Source organism: Talpa occidentalis, unplaced genomic scaffold (genome assembly GCF_014898055.3).
Source record: "Talpa occidentalis isolate TD23 unplaced genomic scaffold, MPIMG_talOcc4v2.1 talOcc4.10, whole genome shotgun sequence".
In the NCBI taxonomy this organism is placed as follows: domain Eukaryota; kingdom Metazoa; phylum Chordata; class Mammalia; order Eulipotyphla; family Talpidae; genus Talpa; species Talpa occidentalis.
Genome location: NW_023600993.1, coordinates 39,496,515 through 39,515,063, shown reverse-complemented (window position 1 = coordinate 39,515,063; position 18,549 = coordinate 39,496,515). Strand labels below are relative to the sequence as shown.

The window sequence follows — 18,549 nt, the reverse complement described above, 5'->3', positions numbered from 1 at the left end:
AGTTTATGTATTTCTTAAATATTGTTTTCAAAGCTATTTAAGAATTCTCAATCATTAACATAAAATAGACATGAGCTCAATACTGACCTATCATTTAAGAAAAAAATTTGTTTTATCAAAATATTTGAAGATCAGCTCTTGCCAACCTCACCTCTTGAAAAGTACAGACTGTGGCCATGTGTGGGAAGACACACAGGGAACGGAGAGCAGGGCTCTTGGCAGATAACTGGTTTTCAAATATTTAGTTAAAGAACACAAATATATGTGTAAGTTTAAGTCGACACTTGTTAATCAGCTGTGGTCTTAAACAGGTTCTTATTTTACTGTTATAAGGCTCCACTCTTCACTTTAAAAGTTCTGACATTTTTCTCCAGAACCTTGTATGCATCAGCCTCTTCAGATGCAGCCAAATGGCTTCATTATTCTTTGAGTGTACAGCTAAGAATTATTCAAAATTGATCAGTCCTGGTAACTTTACCATTTCTAAGAGAGTTTTATGATCTGCCACATAAAATGACTAATAAAATCAGACATGACCCACAATTATCCAGGAATTTGTTTTTTAGTGGCTGAGGCCAAACAAACATCTTGTTTGGAAAAAAAGTTATAATTATGTATCACATATGTAACACTAAGCCAGTATGCTTTACAATGTAACCTTAGCTTTTAGATATAGGGTCATAATTTCAATCTTGCCATCCGGGTGATCTTTTGGAAACTATTTTTCGTGGAACATCTTGAATATTATTAGAAGACTTCTTAGGTTACAGTGACTTCTATTTTCATCATGGGTGGCATTTTAAGAATTAAAGACTTTCTAAAACTATTTTTTCAGGAAATATTATTGCCTGGTGAATTATCAATAGATGTTCTTCTAAAAGAAGCAGTGCTGTGCTTTATCAAAACAAGTGGGTTGCTTTCCTGCTGAAACTTCTCAAAAGCACTTATTGGCTCCAAATTGTGATTCTCCAAATAGTAATTTCCTAGTGCTCAGAGTACAGGTCCTCTCCTCTGCACCCAGCCTGGGCTGCCAGCCTGTGCCACCTCTTCCTCCTCTTCAGCAGGCTGCGCCCACTTGCCTGCTTTAGTACAATTCAGGGATGTGTCTGCTTGTGGGTAAGTGTGGTTAGTTGAGGGTAGGTGACAGCAAGTCTGGTGTATCTTTCTGAAACTCATGGGCACCTGGGTGCTCCTGGGAGCTGCTGAGGTAGCAGTGAGTGTAAGGTCTCATCCAGTTGGGAGTTGAGTAACTGAGTCCCTTCATGTCCACAGCAACGAGAAGGTGGTGGGGGGAGCAAACAGAAAGCAAGACTTTGAAGGGTGTTTAGTGATCATGGCAATGATTGATGAGGTAGGAAAATATCAACTTCAAACTTGTACTTCATCCATTATTGCCCTCAGTGGGTCAAAGGAGGGTGTTTCAGAATCCACTCTTTGCATTCTCCTTCCTCCCATTCTACAGGTATTTATTGAGTGTAGACACTAAGTGCCTTACCAGGTGCTGAAAGGGCTTGCAAAAAGGATGGAGATGTGGTTCCTGCCCTCAGGGAATTGCAATCTGATTGTAGTAACTAAACATACACTTGAGATAGTTGTGCAGAAAAGGGAAGTGGTATTCAGTTAGGTGGCAGAAAGTCAGGTGCACAGTTAGAACTGAAGACACTTGGGTTGGTGGAGGTAGCATGGCTAGGAACCCCTGGTAGGACAATGGTAGCTGCCTTACACCAGATGCTCCAGAGTATCCAGCAGGGAAGGCTGAATACTTTAAGTATTAGCACCCTTTAAGCTCATGCCAATCTTGTGCAGTAGCTTCTGTTTTCTTTCCATTTTATAGGCGAGAACCTGCAGGGTTAGAGAGAGGTCAATGATGGGTATGGCTCCCAGACTTAACTGTACTTTGGAATCACTTCGAAGTCATCCACATCTTTAATAAAGTATCGGACTTCTACCTTCAAACATTTTATTAAATGGTGTGACCATAGCATCAGGACTTGAAAAACTTTCCTAAGTATTCTAATATGCAGCAAAGTTCAGGAAGCACTGGGTTAGGATTAACCTAAAGTTGCAGATACCAGGCTTCCTGAGCCAGGTCTGCCCGCTTTCAGAACTCCGGCTTTTTAACCACCGTGCCCTGTGAAGAAGGCCAGAGCTCCATGACAGAGCTTGAGGGATGGGCAATTTCAGTAATTGGAGGGGTCAGCATAGGGCAATTCAGGGATGTGTCTGCTTGTGTTTAAGTATGGTTCGTTGAGGGTAGGTGACAGCAAGCACAAAATCTTGAATTCAGAAATAAACAACTATAAAATGGGTTGGTTATTTACCAGGCACTGTATTAATAAGAGCTGACACTTTTATAGCACCAAAAGCTAGACCTTCCTCTTAGGGTATCACACATGTTAACTGACTGAATCTTCACAATAGCCCTTTGAGCTAAGTTCTGTTATTAACTCCACCCACCCCCCGCAGCCCAAACATACACACACACACACACACACACACACACACACACACTTTACAAGTGAGGAGCCTAAGGCTCAGAAAACTTGTATAACTCAGAGTGACACAGTAAGTGCTGGCTAGCTACTAAATTCAGTTTGTAACTTTCTGTGCTGTGCTACCTCTTCTGTTAAGAGTATACTAAGTGCTTTATATTTGCCAGTACTTGCACTAAGAGCTTTACATACATTGCTCCATTTAATACTTGCAATAACTCTTATGAGAACTACTATTGTTACAGATGAGAAAACTGGTATCCCAAGGTCAACCAGGAATCATTAGTACATCCTGATTTCATAATCCATGCTTTATTCACAGCACTTTAAAATATTCAATTTTTTTTCAAATCTCAAATTTGATATTGTACAGAAGACAAATAAAAGTAGAACAACTCCCTCTAAATGCAGGATCTCCGATCTTTACTGATTCATATTTCTCCTCTCATCCACCAGCCTGTTCATCAGTGCCCCCAGGCCTTTGTGGGATCCCTGGTGCTCTGATTTGTCAATCATCAGGAATCTCTAGAGATGTGAGATCCAGGCCAGTGATATTTTGACAAAATGTTGACGACTTAGGCATATTTTGCTGGCAGTGGTGAGAAAAGTTGTGATAATAAGTCCTATGAGACACCTTGAATTCCAGACCCATCACATCCAGTTTGAAGATTCATTCAAGGACACACTAACAGCTGAGAAAAACCAAAACAGAGCAAAGTTTAACTTTCATTTTGTGTCTCTGGAAAACACTGAAACAACTCCAAGAATAACCCCACTTGTCTCTCGCTTCTTTCTCTTCCTCCTAATTGTCTTATTCTGCTCTTAAGACATGATAACACCTCTCTCCATTACCAATCTCAAGGCTCATTCTTTCCCTTTCCTCTCTCACTTCTTTCTCTTACTTTTACTATGTAGCTCATCATAGCCTGCCCTAGAACTTTGCATAGACCTTCGCAGGTCCATTTTGCTACCCATTTGCTAATCCATTTCCTAAAATCTAGGAACAGATCTGATGAAGTCATACCCTCTGTTGGGGAAGAAGCTGATTAGACAAGTCATGTCCTCTTTTTGGGCAGGAGTAGAGATGAAGGCAAGGAACACAAATAGATGCACATAAACACATACACATGCAATTATTTTCAGCCTAATCATAAATGTGGGAGGGGAAGAAAGGAGCCTGAGCTGGTAGCAGCAAAAGTAATGATAGAAGCCAATGATAGACCCAAGAAATGTTTTCAGAATAGAACTATAGGACTTGGGGGTGAATGGAAAATAAAAAAAGGAAGGAGAGGGAAAAGACACTTTTGGCTCCAAGGTCTTAAACATGAGTGACTAAGAAAGGGTCAGGGTAATGGACCAAAATGGTAGGTGTGTAATAGTGTGGCAGGTTGGGAGGGTGAGGATGGGTTGGGATTTGGTTGAGGCATGGATCATGAGTTGGTTTTTGGTTTCTTGGTTTTAAAGTGATATTAAGACATATACAAGGAAGTGGTCAGCAGGTAGGTATATGTGAAAGAGGTCAAGTAAAAGGAGACAAAGGTTGCAGAAGCATTGTCATAGAGGGAGAGCTATGGGGAAAGTTCTCAGTCTTTATTTTGATGATCTATGTGAATGAGGAAAATGTCACAGAGGAAGGACCCAGTCATGACTGCCAAGGGATGAGGAACTTACAAAATAAACAGGGGAAATAGGTTCTAAATTAAGGAGAACTTCAGAGGACCTAAGGGAAAGGCTGATTTTTAGGAAAATGAGGGCAGATACAGCCCTATTTGCCCATTAAAACTATGTTTCTAAGAGACTTTAGACACAATTTTATATAGCATCTTGATAATGAGAGAGAGAGAGAGAGAGAGAGAGAGAGAGAGAGAGAGAGAAACTAAACTAAATGTTTATAATACTTATCTCTAGGTATTGGGGTTTCACAGGAATATTATGATCCACCCTTAATGATCAACAGACCAGGGGAAGCATTTCTTGGTTTTATTGCTTCCTTTGCTTTGGCAGCAAAGGAAACTGTTTGAAAGACTCTAGAATGTTACTGTAGAAAGTATCATGGGCATCATCTAGGAAACTAAGATTATGAGAATCAAGTGATTATTTTCACAGAGTTATAGACAGCATGGTTTTGCTAAGATTAGAATCTTGTAGCTCAGGCCAGTTCCCCAGGTGGCCTCAAAGTCAGGAGCATCCTGGTCAGGACACATGAATTAGGAGGAGTGAGAGGCTTTGGCCTGGGAAGGTATTTTGAGACTGTTTCCAAGGTGATGATAATAGCAGTCTCACTTCATATTAGGAATTTTTGATGTTGCAAGCCAACGGCCATCTCCATAAGTAAAAAGTCTGGATTACAGGTTTCTCCATGTGGTTATTGCTGAAAATACTGGAGCAACCTGCAAGTCATTACTTTGTAGTGTAATTGTTAAAGTAGGGTTAATATAAAACTAGTTGCTGCTTGCTGAGAAGTCAGGTGGCAGATGAACTTAGAACCTGGAGACCGATGTAAGTAGCTCTGTCTATAGATTGCAGACAGGTCAGCTTCAGCTAGCAAGAGCTTCAGCAGGTGAGAATCCTAAATACTCCTCTCTGGGATCAATATTACATTTGAAACAAAGAATAATTATGAAAGGAAATGGATTGTGAGGACACAGGACACCCTGCATGGAGGGCTAGGACCACAGTATCTGACTAGGACCTTGGAATCCCCAAAACTCTGATTCTTTTACCCTTAAAAATATAAGAGGGGGGACAGGCCTCCCTGATGGCACAGCAGGTTGCGCGCAACACTGTGAAGCTGTCCGCAGCCTCTGCAGCGTGGATTCGATTCCTGGTCGACCAGGGAGATTCCCACATGGTGTGGCAGACCTCTCCTGTCATGCCTGCTGCTCCCCTCAGCAGTGTATTTCGGTCATCTGCCTGTTCTGCTCCCCGCTTTGTCTTTGGTGAATTTCACCCTCCCGCGCCTCTGGTCTGTACCCCAGCTCTTGTTTAAAATTAAATCTTTAAAAAAATAAGAGGGGAGAGGTAGAAGTAAAATCTTTGTTTCATTCTTACCAAGTACTGTTTTGTAGAGGCTTCAAGTCATCATTATGATATTCTCTGTGCTTATGTGAGAAATTAAAAGTTTGTGATTGCTTTTTAGATTGTGTTTCCAAAGGTGATGAATAATGCCAATTGTTTTACAATTAAACAGGTGTTAGTCTATGACTTTCATAGGTTGTTCCTTTTAAAATTGATTTTAGTTTTAGCATTGATTTACATTATATGATCATCAAATTTCCTTTTTTATCAGGGCAAAATGAAGGTTTTCTCAATCTTGAAATCCTGTAATTTACCTTGGCTGTGATCTATAATGCTTATTCTGAGTAAATTCCATGTTAAAATGTAGAAATTGTGTAGAAAGTCTTTATGAATTGGAACTTAACATGTCATTGACACATTTTGAAGGTTGTTCTGTTGACTTTGGTGATGGATGATCCTATTCTGCCAAGTTCAGCTGAAAGGGGTGGCTTAGAAACCCAAACATCGACTCTGGAATCTAGAAACTTCCTGGAACCATGGTTTTAAGTCAGCAGAGTACATGCAGCTACATCTGTGTGAGGGATGGCATTTCACCAGCTTGCTCCATGGAAGTCTCTAGAACAGAACCATAAACACCAGTCCTCTTTGTTGTGTGTTGGCTTTTATAATCCCCCAAAGGTTTGGGGAGGATAAATCCATGGCGACTCACCCCCCAGCCCAGTCCAATTTTTTTGGAACCTGCCTGAAAACCCTGGATATTTGATAGTCTGACTTATTTCTATGGTGTATTAGCACCCTATAAAAGTTACATGTCATTTATTTCAAGTTTAGAACCCTCTCAAACTTCAGGGGCAAACCAAACTTGAACCTTTTGTGGCTGGAACTCTGTTTACTTTTGGCCAAATCTTGCTTCCTGAATTCGAGGCAGGGAGGTGAGGTGGAGGGGGCTCCTGAGGCCTTTGGACATCAAATCACTTTTGCCAAATAAGACTTTGATAGTTTAAAACATGAATGGATCTGAAACACATAGATTAGCTTCCTGTCAGAGTGCTCTGAAGCCTACACACAAAAGTGTATTGTGCCAGCCAAAATGCACTTTGAGTAGCCTTCTGCTGACAGTGAGGCAATATCTGAGATTTTTGCCAAACACAGTTTGTAATTGGGTCAACTCACTCTCAAAGAATCCATTTCTAATAAATATATTAAATAGTTTCTTTAGCAGTTATTTGACAAACCATTTGAATGAGAACCTTGGAGAAATTTGAACATTTCTTGTGCTTGAAACATTTATTTCTAACCGGTGACAAAGAAAGAATGAATTGCAAGATGAAGTGCCCAGTTCAAGGCCAGCTATGATTACTTTTAGTGTGTTGTCCGAACCCAGGCTAGTAAAGAGTGCCCTGTGATTGAACAAGAAGAAATGACTTACCTTGTTCCATGTGTCTTTTAGATAGAGGAACTCATGAATGCATTGGAGAAGACCAGACAGGAGCTGGATGCCACCAAAGCACGCCTCGCATCCACCCAGCAGTCCCTAGCTGAAAAGGAGGCTCACTTGGTCAACCTCCGCATGGAAAGGAGAAAACAGCTTGAGGAGATCCTGGAGATGAAGTGAGTACCCATATTTGCTTTCCCAGTATCTCATTTTAACCTCTCTTTAGGGATGGGAAAGAGGGAAGGCTAGAGAAGATAAAAAAGAGTTTGAAGAAAGAATAATTTAGCTTAACACTTGACTCGTCATTTCCTGGGCTACACTTTTTATTTTAAAAATAAGAGCTGTATGTTTCAATTTGCACATTTTCACATCTGTTAGGTAGGTAGGTAGGTAGGTAGCTAGATGGCTAGATAGATAGATAGGTAGGTAGATGGATGGATAGAAAGATGTCTCCAGCCCTAGATTATGTTCATCTGTGTTTTGTGGATAATATGTATGAATGGTGTTCTTGGACATGTGGCAAAGGTCTGAGCTGGCCAAGAAACCAAGGCCTTATTAAATTCAAAGGTAATTCGAGCACTGCTCAGAGTTAAGTGGAAAGTTTTCTGAGGAGGTATTTCCTAATTGTGACTATAACTTTGCTAATTATATTCTTTTCACTTGTGTACAATGCCTGGCTTGTGTTGACTTTCATAGACTCAAGGTTGGTACTTCTTTGTTTAGAAAGCAGGACTCTGATTTGTTGGACTGATAAAAGCAGACTTGAAATCCCTCACACCCCCATCTGGGCCATGGTAGGTAATGAAGGGGACTGGAACCAATCTCCTCCTTTGATTTAATCAACATAGTGCAGCTGCATGCTGGGTGGGAAATGGTTCCTGTGGGCCTGTGACACACCCATCTCCACCTAGATCTTATTTCATTCTCACAATGAAATAATATCATCATGGAAGAACATAGGAAAGAAAATTACTCAAAGGTTTTAGAAATAATCAATTGGTATGGATCTATTTCTGAAGAAGTAGGCAAGAAGCAACATCTCTTTATAAGTTTAAAATGAAATAGTCACTAAGATATAATTTAAATCCAACTTCCTTCCACAATAAGGGGAGGCATACATAATTATGGCATCTTAAGCTTGTAACATAGACTTTGAAATTGGTGGCTAGGTATGGAAGAATGACCTTATCCTGACCCCATAAGCCTTACACATGGTTAACATTAAGCTCAGAAAGCTTAGATCATGGAAAATATGGAATGAAATATTTGGAAGGATTTAATAATGAGGACAAAACTTTTATTCCATGTCAACTACTTCAGTTTCTTCAAGACCAAAGGATAAGTAGTTTTTTTAACATATAAATTCTCATTTTTCCTAATAAAAGATGATATATTAAAAACAGATATTATTATCCTCAGTTTAGAGGGAGGGAACTGAGACTCATAGAGACTTCAAGTAATTTGCTTACGGCCATCTGGCCAGAATTAAAACCCAAATCTCCTACTTCAGGCTCCCTTTCTACTACCTCATTTTCTCATGAAGTTGGTGTGAACTTCACCTTGTCTGAAACGTCTCCCTGTCTGAGTCCCTGCAGTAACCACCCTACTTAGAACAAGGCCTGGATATGGTAGGCGCTCAATAATTGTTGAATGAGTGACTAGATGAATAATGGAGACTGGATTTTATTTAGCTAAAAAGAAAAGTATTTCAGGGTCCCATGACACTTTTGCCTTGGTCAATGACTTAGTCACAATACCAGACATAGATTCTGTCAGTCTTGATTCTTTTCCATTCACCTATTCCACGTCTGCCTCCTTGCGTGCAATGTGCCAAGTTCAGCCTAGTTTCTCTCATTGTTCTCCAGCTGTTCCCAACTTAACTCTACACCTCCAGGAATGATTTATTATGCCATTATAAGGAAACTTTCATTACTTCCTGTTTATAAAAAGAGCATATACTTTCAACATTTTGAGAGAACAAGTAATGTGAAGCCTGTTGGTTTTGGAGTTGTCAGACCTGAGTTGGAATCGTGCTGCTTCCACTTGGTGGCTGGGTGACTTAAGGGAAGTGACCTTAATGGTGCTCGCCCTCCAGTTTCCTCCTGTGATGACTTTTGTGGGGTGGTTGTGAGGAGAGACACTCAGAGGAGGGCTTGGCACACAGAAAATGATACATATCTGAAAATGACATGATCAGCCAAGGAAAATATGTCATTTGTTTAGTATACTTTGTGAAAAGTATCATTTATCTAAAGTTTGGATTATTTTTCTAAAACATATAAACCTTTTCTATGTGTATGTTTTCCCACTTAATTTCATGATTTCAGATAGCACCTAACTAAGACTTCTTTTGGTGAATTGCCACGTTATTGCTAAAGTGCTTAATCTGCTGCCACTGCAAAATAAATACAAAATTCCTCTGTTAATTCCTTTGGTAAGAGTAACAAAACCCTGCTTCATTAAACCCAATATAGACCCTATTCACTATTTAACTGGCCCAGAAGCTGCACTTAAGGCCTCCTTCCGGAGAACACAGGTACAGGATAATTATATTGACTGAGCATCCCAGCTAAATTTATCAGCCTCTTGGACTGTTCAAGTTTGGTTGATGGTGATTTTTTTTAAGCCCAGCTGACATTGCTACTTGACATTAACCCAGTCAACATAAGTTTGTAGGCATAGTCATGTGGGGATGTCCTTTTCAGTAAGTGCCAAGCATTGTTAGCTTCCTTTCAACTTAAAGTTGAAAGAAAACTAAATCAAATCCTTTCAACTGGCAGGCATCATGCAAGCAACTTTAGGTCAAGTTGCTTAGTTTCCAAACCCTGGTGAGAAGGGAAAAGCTCTGTGGCGTTAGAGGAAAGATGCATGGGGCTGTGAGTCAAGAGAAAGGAGATGTGACCTCTCAACTCACCTACAACATAAAAGGAGATGAGTCTGGCTGTCTCAGTTTTTTCTTCAGTGGCATGGAGGTGGTAATACCTGCCCTTCTTACTGTACAGGATTGTTATAGACACAGGGATTAAAAAAAAAGTACTGAAATGAAATGAATATAAGCCAGCATATGTGAAAGTGCTTTGAAACATAAAAAGGGCCTTTTGAAATGAGAGGTGATGTCTGTTAAATTCGTTGCTAAATCAAATGGCTCAGAGTTTGAGAATTGCAAAGCAGCTGGGTCCAACCACCTTGCCTGAAGCCAGACTCTCACCACGTAATTATTAATAAGGAATTTACCAGCCTCTGTTGCACACCATCCCATAGGAAGTCATGGGCTCAGGAGGTGATGGCTCTTGTTCCACAGCTCTTGCAGGGAGATCATCCATCCTTAGATGGAGCTGAAATGGGTTTCTCTGTAATCTTCCCGTTTGTCTTGTTTTTATTCCAGAGGAACACAGATTTCCCCTAAGCCCTACAGACTTTTACATATTTGTTCAGGTATTAGTGTTTATTTTAGAAAAAAAATGAAGAAGTGTAGAGAAACAAAATTTAAAGCAGAACCATCCATAGACCTACCATACTGATAGACACAGATGATATTTTGATTTGTATCTTTACAAATGCTCTTTATTTTTTTAACAAAATTAGATTGTAGATATCTTGTAAGTCCTGCTTCTTCAGCTTACAGAATGGCGAACACCCTTCTATATCAGAAACAAAAATTGTAGTATTTTTATTGCTGACTGTACCATCATATAGATTCATTCCTTTACTGGACATTTATCTGGGTAAACATTATCTGGCCAGTGTTCTGTTGATATAAAGTTTTGCAAACATCCTGCTGCTTTATTTTGTTAACTTATTATTCCAATTATTATAGGGGATATGCAGTTGTGAGAAATCTATATAGAGAGGTGTCTTGTACTCTTGACTCCCTCAGTAGTAACATCTTGCATAATTATATCACATGTATTTGTGTAACAGATTTGTGTAACCACCATCACCATCAAGGTACGGCACTGTTCTATTATCTCAAGGATCCTTCCTGGTACCTCTAAAGAGTCACACCTAACAGTCCAGCTGTTTCATTTTTAACCAGAATTTTGTTTTGTGTTGATCACTGTGATCTACACTGGCCTACATTTTCCCTGGCTTTCTGCTTGGGCAAGTGGAGGGGGTGGAATATCCTTGTTTTAAATTTAGACTGATTTTAATATGAGGAGGTTGCTAATTCATTGAATTTAAAGATTTCTCATGAATTGGTTTTATTCTACTTGTGCTGGGATTTCCTTTTAATATTACACATCTAGAATGTGTCATGTGGTCAGCCTTCAGGGAAGACTGGGCAAAGAATGAATTGCTTAAAAAATTCATAAGTACTAACTGAGCACTGACAATGTGGCAGGTACTTTTTTAGGGGAACAGACAGAAAAATTCCTGACTTTATAAAGCTTACATTTGAATTAAAAGAGTGAAGAAGGAAATAAATAAGTAGGCACATAAGGATAGATGACTGAAGTAGTTTCTTGTGTGAATCCTACTTACAAAGCTGTTTCCATAGGTGAGGATGGTTGTGGTTGGTTGGGGTAAAACAGGACATGGAAAATATGATGTACCTTTTTCTAATGGCCTGAGAACCCTCTTAGGAGTGAAGGCCAAAGGAGTCTTGAAGTGTAATTCATGTACGATCCTTGCCCAACACTCTCCTTTTTTGAGTTTGATCTTTGTTGCTTGGTTTTCTTACTATCAGTCCTCATGCCCGTACTAGAAGAACTAACAGTTCCCAATGATGTATTTTTTGCAAAGGAACATAATATTCACTCCCCCTTGTGTATAAGATTGTTCTTTTACTTAAAAAAATCTTAAACCTCCTGCTAAAACATTTTATAATGGTTCATCTTTGTAACATTTGCTCCTATTTAAAAGAGATTTTATTAAAATAATATTAAGAACATCATTCTATATGTTTGGTTTTATTAATACCGGTTAATAAGCTTACATTCCAGTAACCAAAGCTCAATTATTTAATTTGTGGCAGGTGAATTTGATATCTGTGGCTAAAAGGAATTGAAGGCCCTGAGATACAGTACTTAAAATCTATCTGTGTGCATTTGCTTGGACAATTTAAACTAGCATAGTAATTTAATAGGCAGACAGGCAGGCTAACTGATATTTTCCATTTAGTATTAAATACTGAATGAATAAGGGTTTTGAGAACTGGCTAATAGTTACATAATTTGAAGTGTACATTTTTGACTTTTTGTGGTGGTTTCTTGTGCTTATGTAAAGATTTTAAGGGGACCTCTACATTTTATAGTCCTCTCATGATGTTGTGAGTTACAGCTTAATTTATTGGGCATTGTTGCATTTTAGACATCTTCTCCAGATAGCCCCCAAGCCTTTGTATATACTGAGTTATTTTAGGAAGTTTACAGTGAGGTAAGGCAGCAGCTTATTCCAAAGCATTATCCCTTTGGCCTCTTTGATCTAGGATTCTCTTTGAGAGAGCCTCTCATTAGGTAAGTACCCATCAAAGGAGAGAGAGGGTGCAGAAAATGATAAAATCAATTTATTCTTTACTTCATGCCAACATGAGAAAAGACAAATCACATTTCTTTGGGGAGGAATCCTAAGTGCCTGGCAATTTGGACAGAATAAATGGAGCCTGGGAGAGGAGTTTTGAAGGCAATCATTACTTAAAATTGATAAACTCAGTTGCAAGAGGGCTACACCATCTTCCAGGGATGTTATGTGAACTGAATGAGATTAGGCACTTATGAGAAAGAGATTCTTAAGCTATAAAAAGGCCACATATGTATAATGTTATGTTAAATATTAGTATAAATGAGTGAAACCTATTGCAGTTAGCACATAGTGATCTATCTTCAAATTCAAAGAACAATTTTCTTTCACTACAATGCAATACTTTCTCTAACCAATGATTTGCTTAGAGAACCTTCTGCATGTCTATAGTATGTTGATGTGTCTTAGAATATCATGCTCTATTACTTTTTACCATCTGCTCAGTTTTAAACAGTCATTGAGTCACCTAGCACAGTGATGAGGCCAGCTGCAATTTTCTAAGTTACCTAAGTTACCTCTGAGGACTGGTGGCAGAGAGAGGAGGTCTAAGTGTCATGAATTACTGCTCATTAAATATCGGTTTTCATTTGAGTTTCAGAGGTCACATAAAGACATCCCTTTCCTTGCCATGCATGCTTTCTGTTTCCGTCTTTTAAGCCTAAAGTTGGTGGATTAGAATCGTTAGTGGGACAGGCTGTATGCAGATCTTATCATGTGTTTGTAAAACTTAAATACTAAACAATAGCTTTAGGATAGTGGAATGATGTAGTCATCTTCATATGCAAGGACAGAAATCCCCCATTACAGAACCTCATACATGTGGCTCTGTCCTCACCAGGGTCACACACTCCATCTGTCTTGTTGCTTTGCTGCTCACAGCTTATGGCTTCCCCTTCATGATGCCAGATTTTTGCCTCCATTTCAACTATTCTCTCCACATTTTGGCCAGCACAAAGGAAAGGAGCCCTCCCAGCTCATTAACTCATATACAACACCCATGGATATCTGAGTCATTTAACAGTTCATGCAATAAATATTTGTTAAGCATCCATTCCACGTAAGTACACCTTAGTTGTAATCTTAAGCACTGTTCAAAGTGAACAGAGAGGCCAAAGTCCCTCCATTCATGGAACTTACATTCTAAGTAGGTGCAAGAACTAAAGTATAGTAGGGGGCTTTTGACTAGTGTTTAAGTCACTTGGTAACACTTAACTGCAAGGCAAGCAGGGGAATGGAGATTTTTTCTGGATGACTCAATGCCCAGCTAACATCACAGGAATATAGTACTAAAGAGGGGGAAATGGATATGGGGACAATTAATAGTTTTTTCCAAAATAAAACATGAAAAAAATATATCAACTGATATTTATCTCATTGAGGATTTAAGAACAACTTTGCAACGATACCTGTAAAGCTAGTTCTCCGAACAGAGATTTACTGGTATGCATGTGTGTCCATGATGTATCTGAGTTGATTTCTGGGCACCATGGGGGAGTCCTGTGGTGAATAACACGTGAAGGATACCTAAAAATCTTATCGTGCTTGGCATTGCTGATGGGTGAGGGATGTTAGGTGCAGAGAAGATCAATAGGCAGATTTTTCCTTCAACTGTTTAAATGTTGCCACCTTTAAACATGAGAAAAGAAGTATACTTGATTTATGCATCCTCAGGAGATTGTGCTAGAGTTGGGGTACAAATCTTCCTTCAGTACTTTGTAGAACTTTGTAGCAGTAGAAATGCTGCGGCCTTTCAAGGTAGCTCCTGAGATGTTAACAAATCCTGTGGAGGAAAATCATCACCTGTTCTGGAAATATGGAGGGAATTCCCACCCACCCCAGCTAGGGGGCATCAAGTGATTCCCATAATTCCTTCTGATGTAGAATTCTATCTATCATTCCATTAAATAAGTGACCTGGAGCTACTAGAATCATCTTCGTTCCTTCATTTGAAGAACTCTACTTGGATATATAAACATTTCCAAAAGCCAAAAATGACTGCTTCGTTCAGGACACCTCTCTCTAATAAGTCCTCAATAGAATTTCCTGCATTGCATGTATTTTTCATAAAACTCTTTGGACATGAAGTATATGAACCAAGCAGAGATGTGTTTCACAAGTTACACAGAGAAAGATCAGTGGTTAAATTTCATGTCAGGTAGAATCAAGACCCTTTCACTCTTCCTGCCTTTCAGAAGGTACTATTTCTGGTTAAAATACCTTTAGAGAATTAAACTTCTCTAGGCATCTATAACATTCAATGCACATACACGTTAGGATTAACATTATCAATGAGAATTTATTAAGTTCTCATTAATAGCAGGCAGGGGCTAAGTGCTTCACTCACATGTTGCTGACACCTCCTGTGGGGTGGGGAGTAGTGATTCCATGTGTAGATGCAGAAATTGAGGCTCAGAACCCAGGAACTCAAATGCAAAACTATTTGGCACTGTAGTTTATGAACTTGACCATTGAGTACACTGCCTTTAGTGAAGAACTCAGGATTTTACTGTAATAATTTTAAGTGTGGGAATGGGGATCCATCTTGATTTAATAGTAGATGGCAGTGGGAGTACAGGTGCCACTTCCAACTTGCCTCGGGGAGCAGGACAACAGGCTGGGGTGATGGCGGGAGGAGGGTGCAGGAAGAGAGTGAGTTGGAGAAAGCTTTTGAAGTCAGACTCCTTATCTTAACATAAAATAAGGGACACTCTGTCTTTTGGCCAAAAACATGCACTGTATATATAGTTTTAATAGTGAAAAATGTCAGTCAAGAGGCCCCTTGGTCTGCTGGTTTTTAATAGAAATACAAACATTTTCTGAGCTAGAGCAGTATAATCTTTCAGCTTAAATAATCATAATCAGCAGTTAAATAATCGAAATGCTTGTGAATAGTAAAGCTTAAATGATTCCAAGCGCCATACTTCATGTCATCTCCATGCTCACAGAAGCTCCGCGGGGGATAGGGAAGGCCAACTGTTAAATGAGAGAAAGAGAAGAAGGCATGGGTCTCCCAACCTCAACGCATGGTGAGTCAAAGGGGGCATTTGTGGTCCTTTCTTCCAATCCAAGAGCAACATCCTGTTGGAGGAATTTTGTTAAGTACTTGATCTTATGCTCTGGGGGGTGCTGCCAGGTTGAACCCCAGGAGGCAAGGGACTGGGCAGCTACATCACACAAAGAGAAAGCAAGGGGCAGACAGTACGGCCAAGGTCATACATCAAGTCCTGAAACAAGAATTCTCTGTTACAGTGAGGAGGGCTCTCGGGACTCGAGTTCACAGCATGAATCTGCCAGTTAGAACTGAGTGAGTTCAGGCCAGCCTGACCCTGAGCACCGCAACTGTCAACAGGGCCCTAATTCTGATCACCATGGTAATAGTCTACGATTATCTCAAGCAGTAGTTCTCAGACTGGAGACAATTTGCCCCATTAAAGAGGCATTTGGCAAAACCTGGTAACATATTGTGTTGTCACAACTGGAGGGTAATGCATCTCTGCTGGTGGACAGAGGCTGGGATGCTGCTAAAAATCCTGTGGTGCACAGGTCAATTGTCCCAACAATAAAGAATTATACAGCCCTAAATACCAATAGTGCTGGCATTAAGAAGCCCACACTAGCGTCCTCTTCTCTAGACTGGTGTTTATTAAGCTGGGAAAGAGATAAACATTTTGTTGGGACTCGTCTCTAATTTAACTTAACTTCTTTTGAAAGCTTGCTCACATAGGATGAGGTTTCCGCATTTAGGATCATGATCTTGGCTTAGAGGCAGTGGTGGCCTATGGACCTCCTATTTTGTGTAGATGATTTTGACTCTGCTTTGCTTTGGGGGGACTACATACTCACTATGTAGTACCCCAGTGGAACTGACATAGGAAACTGTGTCCCTATGAGTTATAAATTCTGGGTAAGATACAAAGATACCTGATCCATCCACTGTTTATCAGATCATGTGTTCCATCCAGCTCTCTCCAGCTCTGGTGCTCCATCCTTTAATCTGTGGCTCACTCTGATCTGCAGTTTGCCCAGATATTAATCGGTTAAGGGTACAAAATTGCATGGTCCTCTAGCTAGCCCTAAAGTTGATGTCCCTTTAACTCCCTCTTTGTCCCTTCTACTTTTTCTTCTTTCCCCTCATCCCTCTGGGTAACTAGGTATTTTCCTAAGGAACTACTTCTTGCAATGGTTGTGTAGAGCAAAATTGAGCAAAGAAAACTGAGGACACCGTGGAGATGGAAGTCTGTAAGCCTGATCCTACGGCATTAATGGGAAACAGACTTACCCAGTTGCCAGCTGCCTGCCAAGATTAGGAAGGACAGGACTTGGGGCAAATCTTAACTTGTAAGGTTTGTCTGCCTTCCTCTAGTACCTGCTCTGTGTAGGTAAAATATAGCACAGATGCTATCTGGGGGGCCTCATCCCGTCGACTACAGAGGATGAACTTCAAGATCAGCAACCTCATGAAAATGGACATCACCCAAAACTCCAAGTGTGTGAAGACAGAGTTTTAGGGTGAGACATAGCTTGGAGCTCGGGAGGCTTTGAATGTTCCTGGGCCCTGGGAAGCATTTCATAAAAGTTGCTGAAGGAATGAATACTGGTGAATTCTGCCCCCTGCTAGCTGCCTTGTTCTCCTTCCCCCTGCCTTATCCACTTCCCCTTTGCTCTTGCATCACAGCTCTTTCTTCTTCTTTCTTCTTTCTTGTAGTTTTCTTCTTCTGTCCTCTTTTTTCTTGCCCCTTGCTTTTCTACCTTTGTTCAACTGTGTATCAGGAAAAACAATTCTTTCACTTGTCTTCAGGCTCAGGAAGTTGGATAGAATGGCTCTCTTGCCAGATTGTCATTTTTACTATTGGACAGGATGTAAACCCAGCACCTGGGAAGTACTATGTATTTGTGTGTGGGAGGGGTGCCCCTAAACATGAATGTTTGGGGGCAAAGCAAGGGCTGGCTGTGGAAGTCTTGCCTGAAGAATGAGGTGTTGAAGGGAGACCATTTAGTTCCCCAGGAGCAAAGTGATTGAGAACTATAGCTGAAGCCAAGCTGCCAGTCAAGAACAGCCAAAGTCTATTGTTTTCCAGTCACGGAATTTGGGAACCAACGGCATGTAAAAAGTGAAATGCAGTGTTTGACTTAATCGTTAGGTTAAGTCAGTATCCTTAATTTGAACCTGCAGGAGGCTATGGCCCACTTTGAGAATCTGTTATTACTCACACCTGATGCTTTGCTTAGTTGAAGAGATTTGCAGAGAGCACCGTGGCCATGCCAGCAGTTATGGGCAAAGTTAAATTGGTGTCTTTCTGTTCTGTTATGAAATTGGTGTTTGTGTGTTCACTTCCCTGAGCTCAGAACTCTGGCTCTATCTCTGGAAGTTTTCTTGGAAAACTTTCCTTTTGGTGCATTTCTAAGACTTGTGTCATTTAAGGCTCTAGTCTAAGGCAGCAGGAGACTGGGTAGCCCAGTGGTTATGCTCTGTGCTTTACTATCCTTGGCTGTTCCTGGGAAGAGGAGCCTTGCCCTGGGTGGCTGGGGATTCCTTACTCTGTACCTCCTGGTTGGGTCCAGGGCTAAGAGGACGCACTGGAGGAGATGAGGGTGGGGGGGGCAGGGAGGAGAAAAAGGCTAGAGAATGTCTAGTTCCCTTGCAGCTTTGGGGCCACTTCTCTGAAAGGAGCTACTTGTCTCCAGGACGCCAGCTCCCTCTCAGTAGTGATCCATCCCTGATCCCCAGTGTCATAGGGATTAATTCATTTTTCTTTTTGCCCTGTCAGCCTAAAGTGCAATAGTAGTTTTACCAATTGTTTCATATATCCATGTTTGTTTCATTCATCCTGCCCATCTGTCTTTCTGTAGCCACACATTGAAATCTCCCCACTGGACCATCTATGGTGAATTCTGTTTCCTGCCAGAATCAGATCAGTACAGTGAGCAAGGCTGTGGTGCTATGGTCAGATGCGTGAGGCTTGTTAGGATGATTGAAGAAAGTGTTATAAAATGTTTACATTTCCTGTATTAAGTAATTTTGGATAAAGAAGCAGATCTCTTGATGCTAAAGTCAAAACACTAAAACAAAACTGCCATTCTGTG

The 18,549-nt window shown here is 40.3% G+C and overlaps 1 protein-coding gene across 4 annotated transcripts in view; it reads left to right on the top strand.

Moving 5' to 3' along the window:
- The window catches only part of ERC2 (ELKS/RAB6-interacting/CAST family member 2), an 847,094-nt gene that overhangs the window by 494,402 nt on the left and 334,143 nt on the right, over positions 1-18,549 (top strand). For all 4 annotated transcript variants that reach the window (XM_054694730.1, XM_037501575.2, XM_054694735.1 and 1 more), the window contains one exon: positions 6,961-7,121. In XM_054694730.1, coding sequence (XP_054550705.1) covers positions 6,961-7,121 — 161 coding nt within the window. The remainder of the gene's footprint in view (positions 1-6,960; positions 7,122-18,549) is intronic.